Here is a 19,098-nt window from a genome sequence, read left to right on the forward strand (position 1 = left end):
TTATTTTACTTGTACATATCTATTCTGTTTTATTTTGTTAGTATGTTTGGTTTTGTTGTCTGTCTCCCCCTTTTAGACTGTGAGCCCACTGTTGGGTAGGGACTGTCTCTATATGTTGCCAACTTGTACTTCCCAAGTGTTCAGTACAGTGCTCTGCACACAGTAAGCGCTCAATAAATATGATTGATGATGATGATGATGATATATACAGGTTATTATTATTATTACTCCATCTACATTGACCTCAGGTCGTTCTAATGCGTGCTGTGCTTGGTTTCTTTCGGCATCCCAAACCACTAACCATCTGGAATCCTCCCTATAGATTTATATTTCTGTGCACAAAAATGACCGTCACCATACTTGTCATAGGTGTGAGGTGGGAAGCAAAGATAATATCCAGTGACATTTGAATTCAATTTAAATTTATTATAGATAGGTTTCGCAATAGTGATGAAATTTATTGCTATTTAAAATTGGGAATTTTCGTGAGTGGAGGGGGAAATCAGGCTATCATTCCCACCCTCGTGTTCTGTTAAAATATCTTAGGCATTCTTAGGGAGAAGCAAGCTGTATAAAGTTTGTATGTTTTATAAAAATTTTATAAAAATTATCATTTGGTGGTTTTACAGTTTGTGTTATATTTGCACTGCCCCTTTCAATGAAGACTAATACGTATAAAGGTCCTCAGTTTAATTCTTTAAAACATGACTTTTTTTTTTTTTTTACAGACAATTATAGGAGACTTTCAGAAGGAACAAAAAAAATTTGTCCAAGAACAGCATACCAGAAAATCAGGTACGGCGTATTTTTAAATATCTTCAGGTCATAAAATATCTTCAGGTCTATTCTGTTCTATTCTATTTTGTTAGTATGTTTGGTTTTGTTCTCTGTCTCCCCCTTTTAGACTGTGAGCCCACTGTTGGGCAGGGACTGTCTCTATATGTTGCCAGTTTGTACTTCCCAAGCGCTTAGTACAGTGCTCTGCACATAGTAAGCGCTCAGTAAATACCATTGATGATGATGATGATAAAATCAGCATTTTCTGTCTATAATAATGTGCCGATTGTCCAACGTCTCAGCCCCACCTAGTTTAATTCTGTCCGGAACGGAGAAGCAGCGTGGCTTAGCGGATAGAGCACAGACCCAGGAGTCGGAAGGTCTTGGGTTCTAATCGCGGCTCCACCACGTGTCTGCCGTGTGACCTTGGACAAGTCACTTCTCTGTGTCTCAGTGACCTCATCTGTAATATGGGGATTAAGGCTTTGAGCCTCATGTGGGACAGGGACTCTGTCCAACCCGATTTGCTTGTATCCGTCTCAGCACTTAGTACAGTGCCTGGCACACAGTCAGCGCTTAACAAATGCCGCAATTACTATTATTATTATTACGATGCTTTCCAGAAATGGACCTGGGCCTGGTATAGCCGACGGTTTATTTGCAACCAGGCATGTCAACTTGTCATTTCGTACATAGAGTCAAATCCGGGGCGAGGGAGGTAAAGAAGGGGAGGTGGGAGGAAAGGAGGAGGAGGAGGAGAAGAAGGGGGAAAGAGGAGAGAGGGAGAAAAAGAAGGCAAGTGGGGAAGAGGCAAAAAGGAAGCGGGCACTTGGCTTCCGTCACCGCTGTTGCCGGGGTAGAGGCAGAGGCTGGCGAATTGGGCCGAGGGCATCATCATCAACATCATCAATCGTATTTATTGAGCGCTTACTGTGTGCAGAGCACTATACTAAACGCTTGGGAAGTACAATTTGGCAACGTATAGAGACAATCCCTACCCAACAGTGGGCTCACAGTCTAAAAGGGGGAGACAGAGAACAAAACCAAACATGCTAACAAAATAAAATAAATAGAATAGATATGTACAAGTAAAATAGAGTAATAAACATGTACACACATATATCCATATATACAGGTGCTGTGGGGAAGGGAAGGAGGTAAGATGGGGGGGATGGAGAGGGGGGCGAGGGGGAGAGGAAGGAAGGGGCTGAGTGTGGGAAGGCCTCCTGGAGGAGGTGAGCTCTCAGCAGGGCCTTGAAGGGAGGAAGAGAGCGAGCTTGCGGAGGGCAGGAGGAATGAGCGGCCCGGGCCAGAGCCCTGCGAGGTTGAGGGGAATCTGCAGCTGTGGGAGCCGTGGCCCACCAGTGAAGGGCAAAAGGGGCCCGGTGTGGGCAGGGATTGGCTCTTTTTATTGCCAAATTGTACTTTCCAAGCGCTTAGTACAGTGCTCTGTGCACAGTGAGTGCTCAGTAAATGCGATTGAATGAATGAATGAATGAGAGCCCAATTTCTTGGCTCCACTAGTGGCCGTTTTCAGGCTATAAGGAGTGGGGTTACCGCCTGCCTTGCCGGAAATCCTTAGGGCCCCGCCGATCGCCGGGCCTCCTCACTGCTGATCCCGGGGGGTTCATGGCCTCCTCCATCCCATGGAGCGGACACCCCAGATTCTGCCGACGGCAACGGTCGAACATGAGAAGCAGCGTGGCTCAGTGGAAAGAGCCCGGGCTTTGAAGTCAGAGGTCCTGGGTTCAAATTCCGGCTCCGCCACTTGTCACTGGGTGACTTTGGGCAAGTCACTTAGCTTCTCTGGGCCTCAGTGACCTCATCTGTAAAATGGAGATTGAGACTGTGAGCCCCCCGTGGGACAACCCGATCACCTTGCAACCTCCCCAGCGCTTAGAACAGTGCTTCGCACGTAGTAAGCGCTTAATAAATGCCATTATTATTATTTTAGGCTCTAGTTTCTAGCCTGGGAAAAGTGGTTTAAAGTCCACGATTTTACCACGTGGTGGTGCTAAAACACCAAACGCACTGAAATGTTTTGGAAATAATAATAATGATGGTATTTGTTAAGCGCTTACTGTGTGCAAAGCACTGTTCTAAGCGCTGGGGAGGTTACATGGTGATCAGGTTGTCCCACGGGGGGGCTCACAGTCTTAATCCCCATTTTACAGATGAGGGAACTAAGGCACAGAGAAGTGAAGTGACTTGCCCAAAGTCACACAACTGGCAATTGGTGGAGCCGGGATTTGAACCCATGACCTCTGACTTCAGAGCCCAGGCTCTTTCCACTGAGCCATGCTGTTTCTCTAAGCAGGGTAAGTGTATCTCTAAGTAGATGCAGGGTAATCAGGTTGTGCCATGGGGGGCTCACAGTCTTAATCCCCATTTTGCAGATGAGGTAACTGAGGCCCAGAGAATAATAATAATAATGATGATGGCATTTGTTAAGTGCTTACTATGCGCAAAGCACTGTTCTAAGTGCTGGAGGGGATACAATATGATCAAGTTGTCCCACGGGGGGCTCACAGTCTTAATCCCCATTTTTACAGATGAGGTAACAGGCTCAGAGAAGTTAAGTGACTTGACCAAGGTGTGTCAGCAGGCATGTGGCGGAGCTGGGGATTCGAACCCATGACCTCCGACTCCCAAACCCGGGCTCTTTCAGCTGAGAAGTGACTTGCCGAGAGTCACACAGCTGACAAGTGGCGGAGGCGGGATTGGAACCCATGACCTACGACTCCCAAGCCCGGGCTCTTTCCACTGAGCCACGCTGGAAAGTCACTTTCTATCAATCAGTCGTATGTATTGAGAACTTACAGCGTACTGGGCACTGTACTAAGCACTCGGGAGAGGACAGACAACAATATAACAGGCACACTCCCTGCCCACAACGATCTTACGGTCTGTCATAGGAAATTAAGAAAACAATGGAAGGCCCTTAGTCTTTAAAGCACACAGGTGAAAGCTTACTGATTCATTTAAAGATTGAGGGCAGTTAACATTTGTAACTGAGAGGTGGCTAAAATACCAGGAATCTGGTGCCTTAGCTATGAATGCCCCACATTTAGCTCATCTCCATACATAATCAATGTCACCCACTTTTCTCTTTTGCCTTTTCTTCCAATTTAAAGAAGCAGCAGTGCCTCCTTGGGTCGACAGTAATGAAGAAGAAACGATTCAACAGCAGATCTTGGCTTTATCAGCGGTAAGTTTCTTTTATTGGACACTTTCCACCGTGCCACATCATGATCACGATGGCAGTCAAGAAATTTTCTTTTGGCTGACATTTCCCTCCGAATTAAATGCCAGCTTACCAGTTCCCAAAATGTGCACGTCAGAGTTGTTGTTTTTTTTTTTAACGGCATTTGTTAAACGCTTGCTATGTGCAAAGCACTGTTCTAAGCGCTGGGGAGGTTACAAGGTGATCAGGTTGTGCCATGTGGGGCTTACAGGTTGTCCCACGGGGGGCTCACAGTCTTAATCCCCATTTTCCAGATGAGGGAACTGAGGCCCAGAGAAGTTAAGTGATTTGCCCAAAGCCACACAGCTGACAGGTGGCAGAGCCAGGATTTGAACCCATGACCTCTGACTCCAAAGCCCGGGCTCTTTCCACGGGGCCACACTGCTTCTCTGATGGCCACGGTGGGCTCCCCGACAGCCAGAACGGCCCCGCTCACAAATGTGAACCTCCAGAAGGAGATAAGTCTGGTACAGGTGTCGTGTTTTCCTAATGTTAAAAGCAGCTGGGGCCGAAGTCGGGACAGTTTAGGATGGAGTCTTTGTAGACGGTTAGGGAGTGACTTCATTTTCCTGGCTCTTCGGTTGACAAGAGAGGAATTTTAGAAGCCTCTCAGAGGTGAAGTAGTGAAAGAAGACTATGGTCTAGAAGGAGTAAGAGGTTTTTGTTGTTTTTTTTAAAAAAAAGGGATGTGGGAGGGGAAGGTTTAAATTTGGTTTCGGCGGGAAATTCTCCCCCAAAACTTCTTGGAGCAGGTGATGTTGCATTATTCCAAATGATTCCAGAGGCTTCATTCAGTACCTGCAATCAGGAACTTAAAAACTCAGCCACTTCCACAGCTCTGCTGTAGACCGCAAAAACCGCAGCCGACCCCTCATCCTGTAACTGTTCTTTGTTAAAGAGTTAAGGCTATCTTACGAGTGCGGGTCAGCCAGACCGGTATTTTGTCCTACATTTCCCACCGGTTTGGTCCTCAAGACACGTTCCAGAAATTCTCCTCTCCGTTCTGTCCAGCTGACTTAGTCCACTGAAAGTCGCTCTCTGGTTGAAGCCCATTTACCGCCCATCTGTGTGCTTCATCGTGCGGTCTTTTCTTTTGGAAGGACAAGAGAAACTTCCTCCGCGACCCTCCCAGCCACTTCCACAGCTCTGCTGTAGACCGCAAAAACCGCAGCCGACCCCTCATCCTGTAACTGTTCTTTGTTAAAGAGTTAAGGCTATCTTACGAGTGCGGGTCAGCCAGACCGGTATTTTGTCCTACATTATCCACCGGTTTGGTCCTCAAGACACGTTCCAGAAATTCTCCTCTCCGTTCTGTCCAGCTGACTTAGTCCATTGAAAGTCGCTCTCTGGTTGAAGCCCACTTACCGCCCATCTGTGTGCTTCATCGTGCGGTCTTTTCTTTTAAAAGGACAAGAGAAACTTCCTCCGCGACCCTCCATCCGGCGTCCAGTTTCACTTCGACTTTGATCAGATGTATCCCGTCGCCATGGTAATGCTCCAAGAAGACGAGCTGCTGAACAGAATGAGATTCGATCTTGTCCCCAAACAGTAAGCCGTGTGTACTTCAACTAAATTGGCCTCATCTGCTTGTCTCTCAGCCTCGTTTGCGATCTGGGAAAACGAAAAATAACTCAGGGATCCACACCCACGGAACAGGGCAAAGGCTCCAACTGGCACTTTACTGGAAAGACCTGGATGATGGCATTTCCGATAGTTGTATTTATTGAGGACTTGCCTTGCACAGAGCACGGTACTAAGCGCTTGGGTGAGAGTCCCTCTCCTCATTCAAAAGAATAAATTTGCGTCCTCCCTGGAAATAGGGAGGAGGCTGATGAAGTCCAACTGAATGTTGTTCTCCTAGAGGGTTTTCTCGGGTTGTATGGGCTAGGCAAACAGAAAAGGTTCTGCAAATCTGATTAGTGAGGAGTTACTCCCTGGCTGCCTGGGGATGGTCTGACATTGAGTGCTGACGTTTAGTTAAATTGATTTTTTTTTTTTGGACCCCAATTATTTCTACATTCTCGCCTGCATTCCTTCATGGAAAAGCAAACTTAATCCTCAAATTGCACATAGATAAACTGCTGGTATGTAAAGCTGTCTCATTTGTGGAATTTTTCAAGTGGCTTTTGACCATCGTAGAGCGTGTGGAATTCAAGTACCTAAACAGCCTCGTATCACAGTTACACACTGGACGACGCGACAGCGTGACAAGATCCTCCGCTTTTCTCACTTTACACTTTGTCGGGGAAGCTCATCTGCTCACGTGGTTTCAAAAGCCACCCCTATCCAAGATACGCATTTCCATCTCTACGGGCTCACGCATCCTCCTGTCTGAAATTCGGATGGTGAGGTGCCAATCAATCAATCAGTAGTATTTACTTATTTAGTATTTATTTTTAGACTGTGCGCCCACTGTTGGGTAGGGACTGTCTCTATATGTGGCCAGTTTGTACTTCCCAAGCGCTTAGTACAGTGCTCTGCACATAGTAAGCGCTCAATAAATACGATTGATGATGATGATGATGATTTATTGAGCGTCTACCGTCAGAACAGTAGAGCTCCTACCTGTGGCCTGCACGCATTTAATTGGACTTTTGGACCTTTCTGAAAAGTCATTTTAATGGTGATCTCAGAGCAGAGGCCAACCGTAGTGGATCAGTATTGTTCCTGTCCAAACTCCCGTCGGTATTATCCCCGTCCAAACTCCCTCACCCTATTGCTTCCTCTTGCTCTGTGCATTAAACTACAGCTACTATAGTAGGACGTTCGGAGTAAGCCATTCCTGAATAAATAAGCGTTTCTGAACGTCTGCCAGCCCTGTTGGATTGTCCTCTCCCAAGCGCTTAGTACAATACTCTGCACATAGCGAGCACTCAATAAATATCACGGATTGATTTCCCTCGGCACTGCAGAATAAAGGATATTTTTAGAGCCAGGTGGATGTCAGAAGAGGTAAGGCTACAGAAGGAGCATCAAAAATGGGAGGCCTGAGGACAGCAGTCACCGCAAAGAATTATAGGCTGGGCAGGGGTCATGGGGAATCTCAGAGCCTAGTGTTTGGCACTGATGGGCTGCAGAGACTTGGGGGGAAACTGGAACAGGCCAAGGTGACCCTCTCTTCCTCCCCACAACCCCCCGCCGCCACGCTGGAGGGGGGACGGAGCCGATCTAGGGACCACAGGATGGGATGAAGAGGAAGCCTGGACCATGTCCGGTTGAGATTGTAAGAGGGTCTGGGGCTAATTGGGATGAAACCATGGCCCAGGTGAAATGTCTTTAGAGAAGGAGATTCGGTGTAACCTCCTTGTGGGTAAGCAATATGTCTATCAGTTCTGTTGTAGCATACTCTCCCAAGCACTGACTATAGTGCTCTGCCCACGCTCATTGAGTAATAAATGGATCTGTAAATGGAATAAATGTAATAAATGGATCCAGCGCTTAGAACAGTGCTTTGCACATAGTAAGCGCTTGACAAATGCCATCATTATTATTATTATTTATCTGTCATACCGGCCAGCTCTGGAAACCCGGTCCAGATAGTTGGTACTTTGAGATGTTTGTTTCTGGGGAAATTATTTGAAAGTGCCCTACTTAGCTTGGTTCATCGCGAGTTTGACTTTTCCCTCTGAGAGCAATAATCTGGGGTGATGGAGGGACATGCAAAGCTATTTAACTATGAAAGGAACACTGGACACTTGCTTTAGTTTTTAAGTAGGAAGTCAAGAGGCTTTTTACCAGCCAAGGACAGACTTCAGTGCTACGTCTTGCAAATGTAGTAGCTGATGCTGACTCTAAAACACTACTGCCCAAAATTACCGTTCTCGTTTAGATGGTAGTGATGTTGTTTCAACATTTTCCGAACGGAATGCTCAGCTTGGGACTTTGATCTTGACATACTCTTGTACAATTGTTAGACCTGTTAAACAAAACAAAATATAATTAAGCCGACCTCAAGGGGCAGAAATTTTTCTGCTGACGTGACAAGCGTCACGCCCAACCTGGAAGAGTTAATTATAAAATCATGAACCCACACAGTGCCTTTTTAGAATATAAAAGCTATCCTTATCCCCTGACACGTCATTCGTCCTAAACTCACCTTCTATTTGGGAACAGAAGCAGAGCCCGGGCATGGGAGTTGGAAGGCCCTGGGTTCTAATTCAGTCTCCACCACTTGTCTGCCGTATGATGTTGGGCAACACACTTAACTTCTCTGGGCCTCAATTCCCTCATCGGTAAAATGGGGCCTAAGACTGTGAGCCCCATGTGGGACAGGGACTGTGTCCAACCTCATTAGCCTGTATCTCCCCCAACGCTTAGTACGATGCCTGGCACATAGTAAGCACTTAAATACTATTTAAAGAAAAAAGAAACATACCTTGCTCTCGGCTCTCCCACCTCTTCCCCTAATGAACTCTTCCCCGCGATTAAATCGAACAGACTGCAGCCCTCCCAAAAGCCCATGTCAAACATGTTTTCTCCATTTAATTCCCAGCGTCCCAAGTCATAAACCCGTCACCCATCCCTCTAAAACTGATCTATCTACGTACATTCATCCTTAGCACTTTAGGTGTATTCAAGTGTACATTCAGTAATTTATTTTGTTTATTCTGCAAATCCTTTTACGTCTGTCTTCCTAATTAAAGTGGAAATTCCTGGTGAGCAGAGACGTGTCACTTGTTTTGAACTCCCTAAGCGTTTAGAATTGTGGGCACACAGTAAATACCAACCTAGTATCTGGGAAGCCGGAAAGGAGTAGGCATTTTACAGACAAGGAAACTGAAGCATAGTGTATTTTTACCCGGACACAGTTGGGAAGCGATGGAGCCCTGTAGTGATTCGGATCTCCTGACTTTTAGTCCGCACCCCATCTGCCGTAGCGCCTCGCTACGCCTTCGTGCCGGAGGGATGTAATAAAAAATATTCCGATATTCAGGAGGCTTGAGGGTATTCGCGTTGTTGCCCGTAGAAAAATCGCTCTCCTTTTACCCTCCTAACCGTCTTCATCCTTGAATAAGAGGAAGTCCCTAATCCCGGTGTTCAATTTTGTCTTCAGTGTAAAGGAGGAGGTATTCTGGAGGAATTATTTTTATCGCGTTTCCCTGATAAAACAATCTGCACAGCTCACCGCACTGGCAGCTCAACAGCAGGCGGCAGGAAAGGAGGAGAAGAACAGTGGTAGAGAAGGTGATTTACAGTTGACAGGTACGACACGCGCTTCCTTGTGTTTGATTTTGCTTTTGATTCTAAAACTTAAAGTCTTAGGCGTTGATTGTTGAGCTTGACTATTCCTCAAGTAGTGTGGTTTCTCACCAACTGCATTTAGTCGGTCCCTGAGACCGTGTGTTCCTTCTTTCATCAGTCTTCATCCGCCTGACTCATTCATTCATTTATTGTCGTATTTATTGAGCGCTTACGGTGTGCAGGGCACTGAACTAAGTGCTTGGAAAGTACAGTACAGCCATAAAGAAAGACAATCACCTGCCCAACCCATCTCAATTTTTCTTCTCTTTCATTCCTCCAAATGCTTTTACACCCGCATCGTCCCTGCTTGCTTCCCCATTCCTCCTCCGCCAAATTTTTCCTTTTCCAGGGGTACCCTGGTAATTCTGAATGATTTTTCTGGCTTCTCCCTCTCCACTTGACGCATCCCATCTCCTCCCCTTTACTTTCTCACTCCCTGTTCCTCTCCGCAGCTTGTTCATTTGGAGGGTTCAGGCCAAGCTTTCTGTTTGGGAGGGAAGGGGAAGCGATTGGGAGATGAAAGGATGGCACCTTTGAATTATGCCACAATACATGGTTTGGAAAAACTTAGTAGGCGTACTTCCTTGAATTACTGCCACAAGTCTGGACGTTTTGTTTCAAGAGTAATGTTTTAGGACCGGATGAAAATTTTTAAAAGCTAAATGCCATTTAATATTCTTATTCGAGATAAAAAGATCAGGGGTTGAAAGAGGTTAAGGCAAGACCTTTTTAGAGAGTTTGCATTTTTTGAATGCGCTTTGCAGAAAAATGTTACTATAAATTAGTGATCTTTTATGCTTTTAGTGTTCACTCCTCACTCTTTAGAAATATAAGTTCAGACTGTTCAAGTCCTTGACTAGGTACCTCTGATGTTCTTTGATACTCCCTCCAGCCCCACTGTCCTTATGTCAATATTCTTAAATCCAATTCATGTCTTTTTTTTTGTTGTTGTTGCCCCTTCCCAGAGACAGTACGGCCCAAAACACCTCCTGTTGCAATCAAATCTCAGCTGAAACCCCAAGAGGTAAAAAAAAAAAAAAAAAATGACTTTGTACTTGATCGTCCCAGCTGGAATTCAAATAACCTACAGTATCTAATCCGTAGCTCATGCGATTACTTCTGAATTTTGGTGTCTCTGCTGGAAGTGCAAGAATTTAATGTCGGAGAAATCCAGACAACCGCCGAGCTCGAGATAATTTTCTTCCCTAATTCGAGATCTCATAATTGTGAATTGCATGTGGATGTGTGGTGAGCCATGCAAGTGAGCTAAAGTTGAAGGGGCTAAGGAAGCAATGGGGGGCTGTAGAAAGACAGCACGGAGTGAGTATTCCTTTCTCTCGATTTGTTTCCTAGCAACAAGGAAGTGGGAAGGCTAGAGAATTGGCCCAGACAGTCTTTTTACAGTTAAGAAGAATAAAGGAGGGTTCTGTGCTAAAGACTGAATTGATTACAAACGAAAACCCAGAGAATATTTGATGTCTCCGTTATTATTCTTACAAAAGCGTAATTTTTTTTAATGGTATTTGTTAAGCTCTTACTACTATTCGAAGCGCTGGAGTAGGTACAAGTTCAGTCCTTCAGTTGTATTTATTGAGCGCTTACTGTGTGCAGAACACTTGTACCAAGTGCTTGCAAAGTACAATTCAGCAATAAATGGAGAAAATCCCTGTCCACACCGGGTTTACAGTCCAGAAGTGGGGGAACAGACGTCAAGTAAACAGGCATTGTTATAAATAGAATTATAGCTATATACATCCAAAACTATTTTAAGTGCTGAGGTAGGTACAAGTTCATTCAGTTGTATTTATTGAGCACTTACTGTCTTACTGTGTGCAGAAGTGTACTGTGTACACTTGTACCAAGTGCTTGCAAAGTACAATTCAGCAATAAATCGAGAAAATCCCTGTCCACACCGGGTTTACAGTCCAGAAGTGGGGAAACAGACATCTAGTAAACAGGCGTCGATATAACTAGAATTATAGCTGTATACATCCAACACTATTCTGAGCGCTGAGGTAGGTACAAGTTCATTCAGTCGTATTTATTGAGCGCTTACTGTGTGCAGAACACTGTACCAAGTGCTTGCAAAGTACAATTCAGCAATAAATCGAGAAAATCCCTGTCCACACCGGGTTTACAGTCCAGAAGTGGGGGAACAGACGTCAAGTGAACAGGCATCGATATAAATAGAATTATAGCTATATACATCCAACACTATTCTAAGCGCTGGAATAGGTACAAGTTCATTCAGTCGTATTTATTGAGCACTTACTGTGTGCAGAACACTGTACCAAGTGCTTGCAAAGTACAGTTCAGCAATAAATCGAGAAAATCCCTGTCCACACCGGGTTTACAGTCCAGAAGTGGGGAAACAGACATCAAGAAAACAGGCGTCGATATAACTAGAATTATAGCTATATACATCCAACGCTATTCTAAGCGCTGAGGTAGGTACAAGTTCATTCAGTCGTATTTATTGAGCGCTTACTGTGTGCAGAACACTGTACCAAGTGCTTGCAAAGTACAGTTCAGCAATAAATCGAGAAAATCCCTGTCCACACCGGGTTTTCAGTCCAGAAGTGGGGAAACAGACATCAAGTAAACAGGCATCAATATAAATAGAATTATAGCTATATACATCCAACACTATTCTAAGCGCTGGAATAGGTACAAGTTCGTTGTCGTATTTATTGAGCGCTTACTGTGTGCAGGACACTGTACCAAGTGCTTGCAAAGTGCAATTCAGCAATAAATCGAGAAAATCCCTGTCCGCACCGGGTTTACAGTCCAGAAGTGGGGAAACAGACATCAAGTAAACAGGCATCGATATAAATAGAATTATAGCTGTATACATCCAACACTATTCTGAGCGCTGGAATAGGTACAAGTTCATTCATTCAATCATATTTATTGAGCACTTACTGTGTGCAGAACACTGTACCAAGTGCTTGCAAAGTACAATTCAGCAATAAATCGAGAAAATCCCTGTCCACACTGGGTTTACAGTCCAGAAGTGGGGGAACAGACGGCAAGTAAACAGGCATCGATATAAATAGAATTATAGCTATATACATCCAATACTACTCTGAGCGCTGGAATAGGTACAAGTTCATTCATTTAATCATATTTATTGAGCACTTACTGTGTGCAGAACACTGTACCAAGTGCTTGCAAAGTACAATTCAGCAATAAATCAAGAAAATCCCTGTCCACACCGGATTTACAGTCCAGAAGTGGGGGAACAGATATTAAGTAAACAGGCGTCGATAGCTATATGCATATATACACGAGCGCTTTGGGCTGGGGAGAGGAGGTCGAGCAAAGGGAGCGATTCGGGGCGATGCGGAGGGAAGTGGAAGCTGAGGGAAAGGGGGGCTTAGTCTGGGAAGGCCTCTCGGAGGAGGTGAGTCTTCAGTAGGGCTTTGAAGCGGGGAAGTGTGATTAGCAGATTTGAGGAGGGAGGGCGTTTCAAGCCAGAGGTAGGACGTGGGCCAGGGGCCGATGGTGGGACGGGGTAGAATGAGGCCCAGTGAGAAGGTTGGCGGCACCAGAGGAGCGGAGTGTGCGGGCTGGGATGGAGAAGGAGAGAAAGGAGGTGAGGTAAGAGGGAGCAAGGTGATGGACAGCTTTGAAGCCAACAGTGAGAAGCTTTCGCTCGAGGCGGAAGTAGTTGGGCAACCACTGGAGATTTTTGAGGAGTGGGGTGACATGCCTAGAGCGTTTCTGTACAAAGATAATCCAGGCAGCAGAGTGAAGAGGCCTTTCCTGATTGAGCCCCCTTTTTCCTCCCCTCAGTCAATCAATCAATCAGTCGTATTTATTGAGCGCTTACTATGTGCAGAGCACTGTAGTAAGCGCTTGGGAAGTACAAATTGGCAACATATAGAGACAGTCCCTACCCAACAGTGGGCTCACAGTCTAAAAGGGGGAGACAGAACAAAACCAAACATACTAACAAAATAAAATAAATAGGATAGATATGTACAAGTAAAATAAATAAATAGAGTAATAAATATGTACAAACATATATGCAGGTGCTGTGGGGAAGGGAAGGAGGTAAGATGGGGGGATGGAGAGGGGGACGAGGGGGAGAGGAAGGAAGGGGCTCAGTGTGGGAAGGCCTCCTGGAGGAGGTGAGCTCTCAGCAGGGCCTTGAAGGGAGGAAGAGAGCGAGCTTGGCGGATGGGCAGAGGGATTGGGGGCATTCCAGGCCCGGGGGAGGATGTGGGCTGGGGGTCGATGGCGGGACAGGCGAGAGCGAGGCCTAACGGTGAGGAGATTAGCGGCGGAGGAGCGGAGGGTGCGGGCTGGGCTGGAGAAGGAGAGAATCCCCTCCGCCCTACCTCCTTCCCCTCCCCACAGCACCTGTATATATGTTTCTATAGATTCATTACTCTATTTTCCTTGTACAGATTGACTATTCTATTTATTTTGTTAATGATGTGCATCTAGCTCTACATCTATTTGTTCTGACGACTCGACACCTGTCCACGTGTTTTGTTTTGTTGTCTGTCTCCCCCTTCTAGACTGTGAGCCCGTTGTTGGGGAGGGACCGTCTCTAGATGTTGCCGACTTGCACTTCCCAAGCGCTTTGTCCAGCGCTCTGCACACAGTAGGCGCTCAATAAATACGATTGAATGAATGGATGGATGAAAGTATGGGCTGAAGTGGGGAGAGATGGGGTTGGGAGTTCAGAAAAGAGGCTGATGCCGTAATCCAGTCGGGATAGGATGAGTGATTGTACTAATGTGGTAGCGGTTTGGATGGAGAGGAAAGGGCGGATCTTGGCGATATTGGGAAGGTGAAACCGGCAGGCTTTGGCGATGGATTGGGTAGGTGGGGTGAATGAGAGAGCGGAGTCAAGGATGACACCAAGGTTGAGGGCTTGTGAGACGGGAAGAAAAGGTAGTGTCGTCCACAGTGACGGTTAAGTCAGGGAAAAGATAGGGTTTGGGAGGGACGATAAGGAGCTCTGTCTTGGACATGTTGAGTTTTAGGTGGCGGGAGGCTATCCAAGTAGCGACGTCCTGAAGGCAGGAAGAGATGCGAGCCTGGAGGGAGAGAGAACGGGGGAGGAGATAGAGATTTGGGTGTCATCCGCACAGAGATGACAGTTAAAGCTGTGGGAGCGAATGAGGTCACCAAGGGAGTGAGTGTAGATGGACAATAGAAGGGGACCAAGAACCGACCCTTGCGGAACCCCCACAGTTAGGAGATGGGGAGGGTGGGGGGAGCCCGCGAAAGAGACTGAGAATGAAGAGGAGAACCAAGGAGAGGACGGTCAGCGAAGCCAAGGTTGGATAACGTATTGAGGAGATGGGGATGGTCCACAGTGTCAAAGGCAGCTGAGAGGTCGAGGAGGATTAGGACCGAGTAGGAGCCGTTGGATTTGGCAAACAAGTTAATTAGGTCAGACACAGTCCCTGACCCTCAGGGGGCTCACAGTCTAATATCTAATTATTATGTGTTTCAGGATGAGGAGGAAATATCTACAAGTCCAGGTGTATCTGAATTTGTGAGCGATGCCTTTGATGCATGCAACTTGAACCGGGAAGATTTAAGGAAGGAAATGGAGCAACTCGTGCTTGACAAAAAGGAAGAGGAAATAACCGTATTGGAAGGTAAAAGAAAAATTCACCATTCATATGATACACTGCTGTTGAAACATTTCTTGGCATTTTTACCCAAGAGACTAAGTTACTAGTAAAGAGGAACGTGATTCTAAAACCAAAAAAAAAAAATAAAAAAATAGGCACAGAAGCATTTGGGAGCTACTAGACTAAACCTTAATGAAGTAACAATAACTAAAATCCGACTTAACACGTGCACCAATTTAAGCAGCCTTAGCGTAGCTCGACTTTTATAGATTCCCGAATAGAAAAAGAAAACTAAGTTAAAGCAGTCCATCAGTCTGGACGGATGTTTTAGGTTACAAACGACATTTTATTGTTTGCAAAACTCAGTTTCAGTTTGCATTTCAGATTCCGAAAGTCAGCTTCCTGTATGCTTAAAAAACCAAACCCGGTTTATGTAACTGAAAAGAGTGGGAGCATTTCAGGGAGGTGATTGGCACTACGAGATAGTAAGCTCTTCATCCTGATTGCCGTTGATGTATAATTAATCAATCAATCAATCGTATTTATTGAGCGCTTACTATGTGCAGAGCACATATAATTACCAGAACCTTATCTCCTTGGCAGTTTTCTTGAACTCTGCCATCATCCTTGCCCTCCCCTCTTCCTCAGCTATGCCCTTGGCTATATACCCCTTAAACACTTTGATGCTTCCCTGCAGCCCCATGGTATTTCTGACAATATTCTTATACTCTTCTCTTTCCCCTAACCCTAATCTATTTTAATGTCTGCCTTGCCCTGTAAACTCCTTGTGGGCAGGGATCGTGTCTCCCAACTTTGTTGTAGTGCACTTTTCCCAAGTCCTTAATAGTAATAATAATAATAATAATAATGGCATGTGTTAGGCACATACTATGTGGGGTGGATAAGCACTGGGGTGGAGACAAGCAGATCAGGTTGGACAGAGCCCGTGTCCCACATGGGGCTCAAAGTCTTAATCCCCATTTTACAGAGGAGGTAAAGGAGGCACAGGGAAGTTAAGTGGCTTGCCCAAGGCCACACAGCAGACAAGTGACAGAGCTGGGATTAGAACCCCTGACCTTCAGACCCCCAGGCCTGGGCTCTGTGCTGTGCACACCGTAAGCATGCGAATACAGCTGATTGTTTGATCCCGAGGTATGAAGTTTATTAGCCTCATTGTTTATCTTCAAGTGATTAAAAAAATTACCCAATGTACGGTTATATTTATCGAGCGCTTACTGTGTGCAGGACCCTGTACTAAGCACTTGGGAGAGTACAGATTCGGTAGACACGGTCCCTGGCCACAACGCTTGACGGTTATCTTCAACCCACTTTGGCCTTCTTTTAAATTGGTCCGGTTTTAAGCCTCGTTTCCCCATCCCTCGTCGGTCAACTGAATTCCCCGTCCCGAGGCTGAAACTATTTATAAGGCGTAGAATGCCTCAGTCTAAAGATGGAACCGTCGAGCTATGCGGGTCTGAGGCCTCAAGCGAAAGAGTTCCCTTCGAGGAGAAGTCCTCGCAGGGAAAACTCACACGAGGCATCTTAAAATTCCCCAGTGTTGCCTATAGAACGTCTTTCCTCTCGTTTGTCTTCCCCCCCATAGAAGAATCGGCAGATTGGGAAAAGGAATTACAGCAGGAACTTCAAGAATATGAAGTGGTGACTGAGTCAGAGAAACGAGACGAAAAGTGGGATAAGGAAATAGAGGAGATGCTTCAAGAAGGAAATTAATTGTTTCCTTGAAAAGCCACATAATCCATAAACATTCCTAGCTAACTGACGTGAAGTTCGGCTTCGTCTCTCCAGTCGTCGCCTCAGAAGGCACAGAAGACTGTAACCCTTGTTGAAATTCCCCACAGGGGTACGACCAGCATCTAACGGTCCAGCTGAAACTGGGTGGGAAAATCTCAGACTTTAGATTATTTCTAATAATCCAGATGGGTATGTTTTCAAGTGATCCTTTATTCTGAAATAAGTTTGAGGTGGGAAATTCTCTTCAAATGTTGTATGGCTTACCTGTAAATGTAGCAGAAATGGAAGTAAAATTGCTGTCTTTTGAGGCTGAAAAACTGGATATACTTTATCCTTCATGCAGAAGAGCATCGAATTTCTTCCCATTGGTACTGCGATTCCTGCGAGCGTTCTTGTAAATATACGTTGTTGAATTGAGAGCTCATTCACTTTTGTCACCGTAAAAGACCAAGTTATGCCAAAGAACACACAGAAAGCATTTTCAAAACTACTTTCTTAATATCTCCTTTTGATAAATGCCTTCTTTAGGCCTATCCGGAAGCCAAACATTTCTGTAACTCATGTTCTTTGGAAATAGCGGTACCAAAATCTTTGTTAGGAAGTTGATGTTTTTCATTTGTGTTTAACTTTTCACCTTTTTAATTTTGTTCCTGTTCATTTCATCACCACTACAAAGGGTTTTTAACTCCGTGCCGTTGAATGGCGTTCGGTAAACGGAGCAGTGCAATTTAAATGATGCTTCCTTGTTTTTAAATAACTAACGTAGAAATACTTCAGCATTAATCGGGTGGCTTTATTAAACGTGTTTGTATTTATATTTTAAAAGAAGTAACATCCTTTTGAGTGGGGGGAAAATGATTAATGAATGCTGGCCCTCCCACTAATTATTCTCATAAGTCATCAATCGTATTTATTGAGCGCTTACTGTGTGCAGAGCACTGTACTAAGCGCTTAGTGAAAGTGTTTCCACAAATTGTCAACATTTCCTCAGTCTAATGATCTGAAAGGGACACCATCCGCTTGCACAGACAAGAAGTCCCCGAGAACACATACAGTTCCCTAACCTGCCCACGAGAATCAGCGTGGCTCAGTGGAAAGAGCCCGGGCTTTGGAGTCAGAGGTCCTGGGTTCAAATCCCGGCTCCGCCGACTGTCAGCTGTGTGACTTGGGGCAAGTCACTTCACTTCTCTGGGCCTCAGTGACCTCAGCTGTAAAATGGGGATGAAGACCGTGAGCCCCCCGTGGGACAACCTGATCACCTGGTAACCTCCCCAGCGCTTAAGACAGTGCTTTGCACGTAGTAAGCGCTTAATAAATGCCATCATTATTATTATTATTATTACATTTAGCTCGTAAAGGTTGGGTGGTGGTGTTTTCCTCTAAAAGGAAGCACAGGGCTGCATTGCTCTCTCAAACCATTGAGACGGAGCTTGAAATGATAACCGCACCGAAGTGGTCGGTGTGGGCGGGAACTGCTGCTGTACTGGAGCGTGCCCAAGGAAAGGCCCGGAGGCGCCTACTATGCCAGCCCTAGTCTGCTGCCGCTCACCCCAAGCTCAGCGGCCTTTGGAAGCACTGACGTCAGCCCGACGAGCCTGCGGCCTTGAAGGAGACTGTGGCTCGCCGTCTCTCCGGGATGATCATCTTCATTCCCAGAGGGAAGCCCTAATTACTCAAGCCGAAGGAATTCCAAAGGATGGGAGTGGTAAAGTCATCTTTTTTTTTTTTTAAATTATATTTGTTAAGCATTTACTTACAGCCGGGCACTGTACTAAGCACTGGGGTATTCATTCAGTCAGTCAGTAAATGTTTTTGAGCACTTACTGTGTGCAGAGCACCGTACTAAGCGCTTGGGAATGTACAATACAACAATAAATGGTGACATTCCCTGCCATTGAGGCTAACGCTTGTCAGGCTGTAGCACTGTACTAAGCGCTTGGGAATGTACAGTACAACAATAAACGGTGACATTCCCTGCCACTGAGGCTAATGCTTGTCAGGCTGTAGCACTGTACTAAGCGCTTGGGAATGTACAGTACAACAGTAAGCGGTGACATTTCCTGCCACTGATGCTAATGCTTGTCAGGCTCTAGCACTGTACTAAGCGCTTGGGAATGTACAGTACAACAGTAAGCGGTGACATATCCTGCCACTGAGGCAAATGCTTGTCAGGCTCCAGCACCGTACTAAGCGCTTGGAAATGTACAGTACAACAGTAAATGAGCCCACTGTTGGGTAGGGACTGTCTCTATATGGTGCCAACTTGTACTTCCTAAGCGCTTAGTATAGTGCTCTGCACACAGTAAGCACTCAATAAATACGATTGAATGAATGAATGAATAAACGGCGACATTCCCTGCCACTGAGGCTGATGTTTGTCAGGCTCTAGCACTGTACTAAGCGCTTGGGAATGTACAGTACAACAGTAAGCGGTGACATTTCCTGCCACTGAGGCTGATGTTTGTCAGGCTCTAGCACTGTACTGAG

The 19,098-nt window shown here is 45.6% G+C and overlaps 1 protein-coding gene across 1 annotated transcript in view; it reads left to right on the forward strand.

The window, feature by feature from the left end:
- The window catches only part of SYAP1 (synapse associated protein 1), a 27,990-nt gene extending 10,646 nt beyond the window's left edge, over positions 1 to 17,344 (forward strand). The window contains exons 3-9 of the mRNA XM_038757294.1: positions 729 to 795; positions 3,912 to 3,985; positions 5,430 to 5,569; positions 9,075 to 9,223; positions 10,228 to 10,286; positions 14,736 to 14,883; positions 16,463 to 17,344. Of these exons, the coding sequence (XP_038613222.1) occupies positions 729 to 795; positions 3,912 to 3,985; positions 5,430 to 5,569; positions 9,075 to 9,223; positions 10,228 to 10,286; positions 14,736 to 14,883; positions 16,463 to 16,590 (765 nt within the window). The 3' untranslated portion in view covers positions 16,591 to 17,344. The remainder of the gene's footprint in view (positions 1 to 728; positions 796 to 3,911; positions 3,986 to 5,429; positions 5,570 to 9,074; positions 9,224 to 10,227; positions 10,287 to 14,735; positions 14,884 to 16,462) is intronic.
- Positions 17,345 to 19,098: the final 1,754 nt, after the last annotated feature.

The sequence above is a fragment of the Tachyglossus aculeatus genome, chromosome 15 (assembly GCF_015852505.1).
Source record: "Tachyglossus aculeatus isolate mTacAcu1 chromosome 15, mTacAcu1.pri, whole genome shotgun sequence".
Lineage (NCBI taxonomy): Eukaryota > Metazoa > Chordata > Mammalia > Monotremata > Tachyglossidae > Tachyglossus > Tachyglossus aculeatus.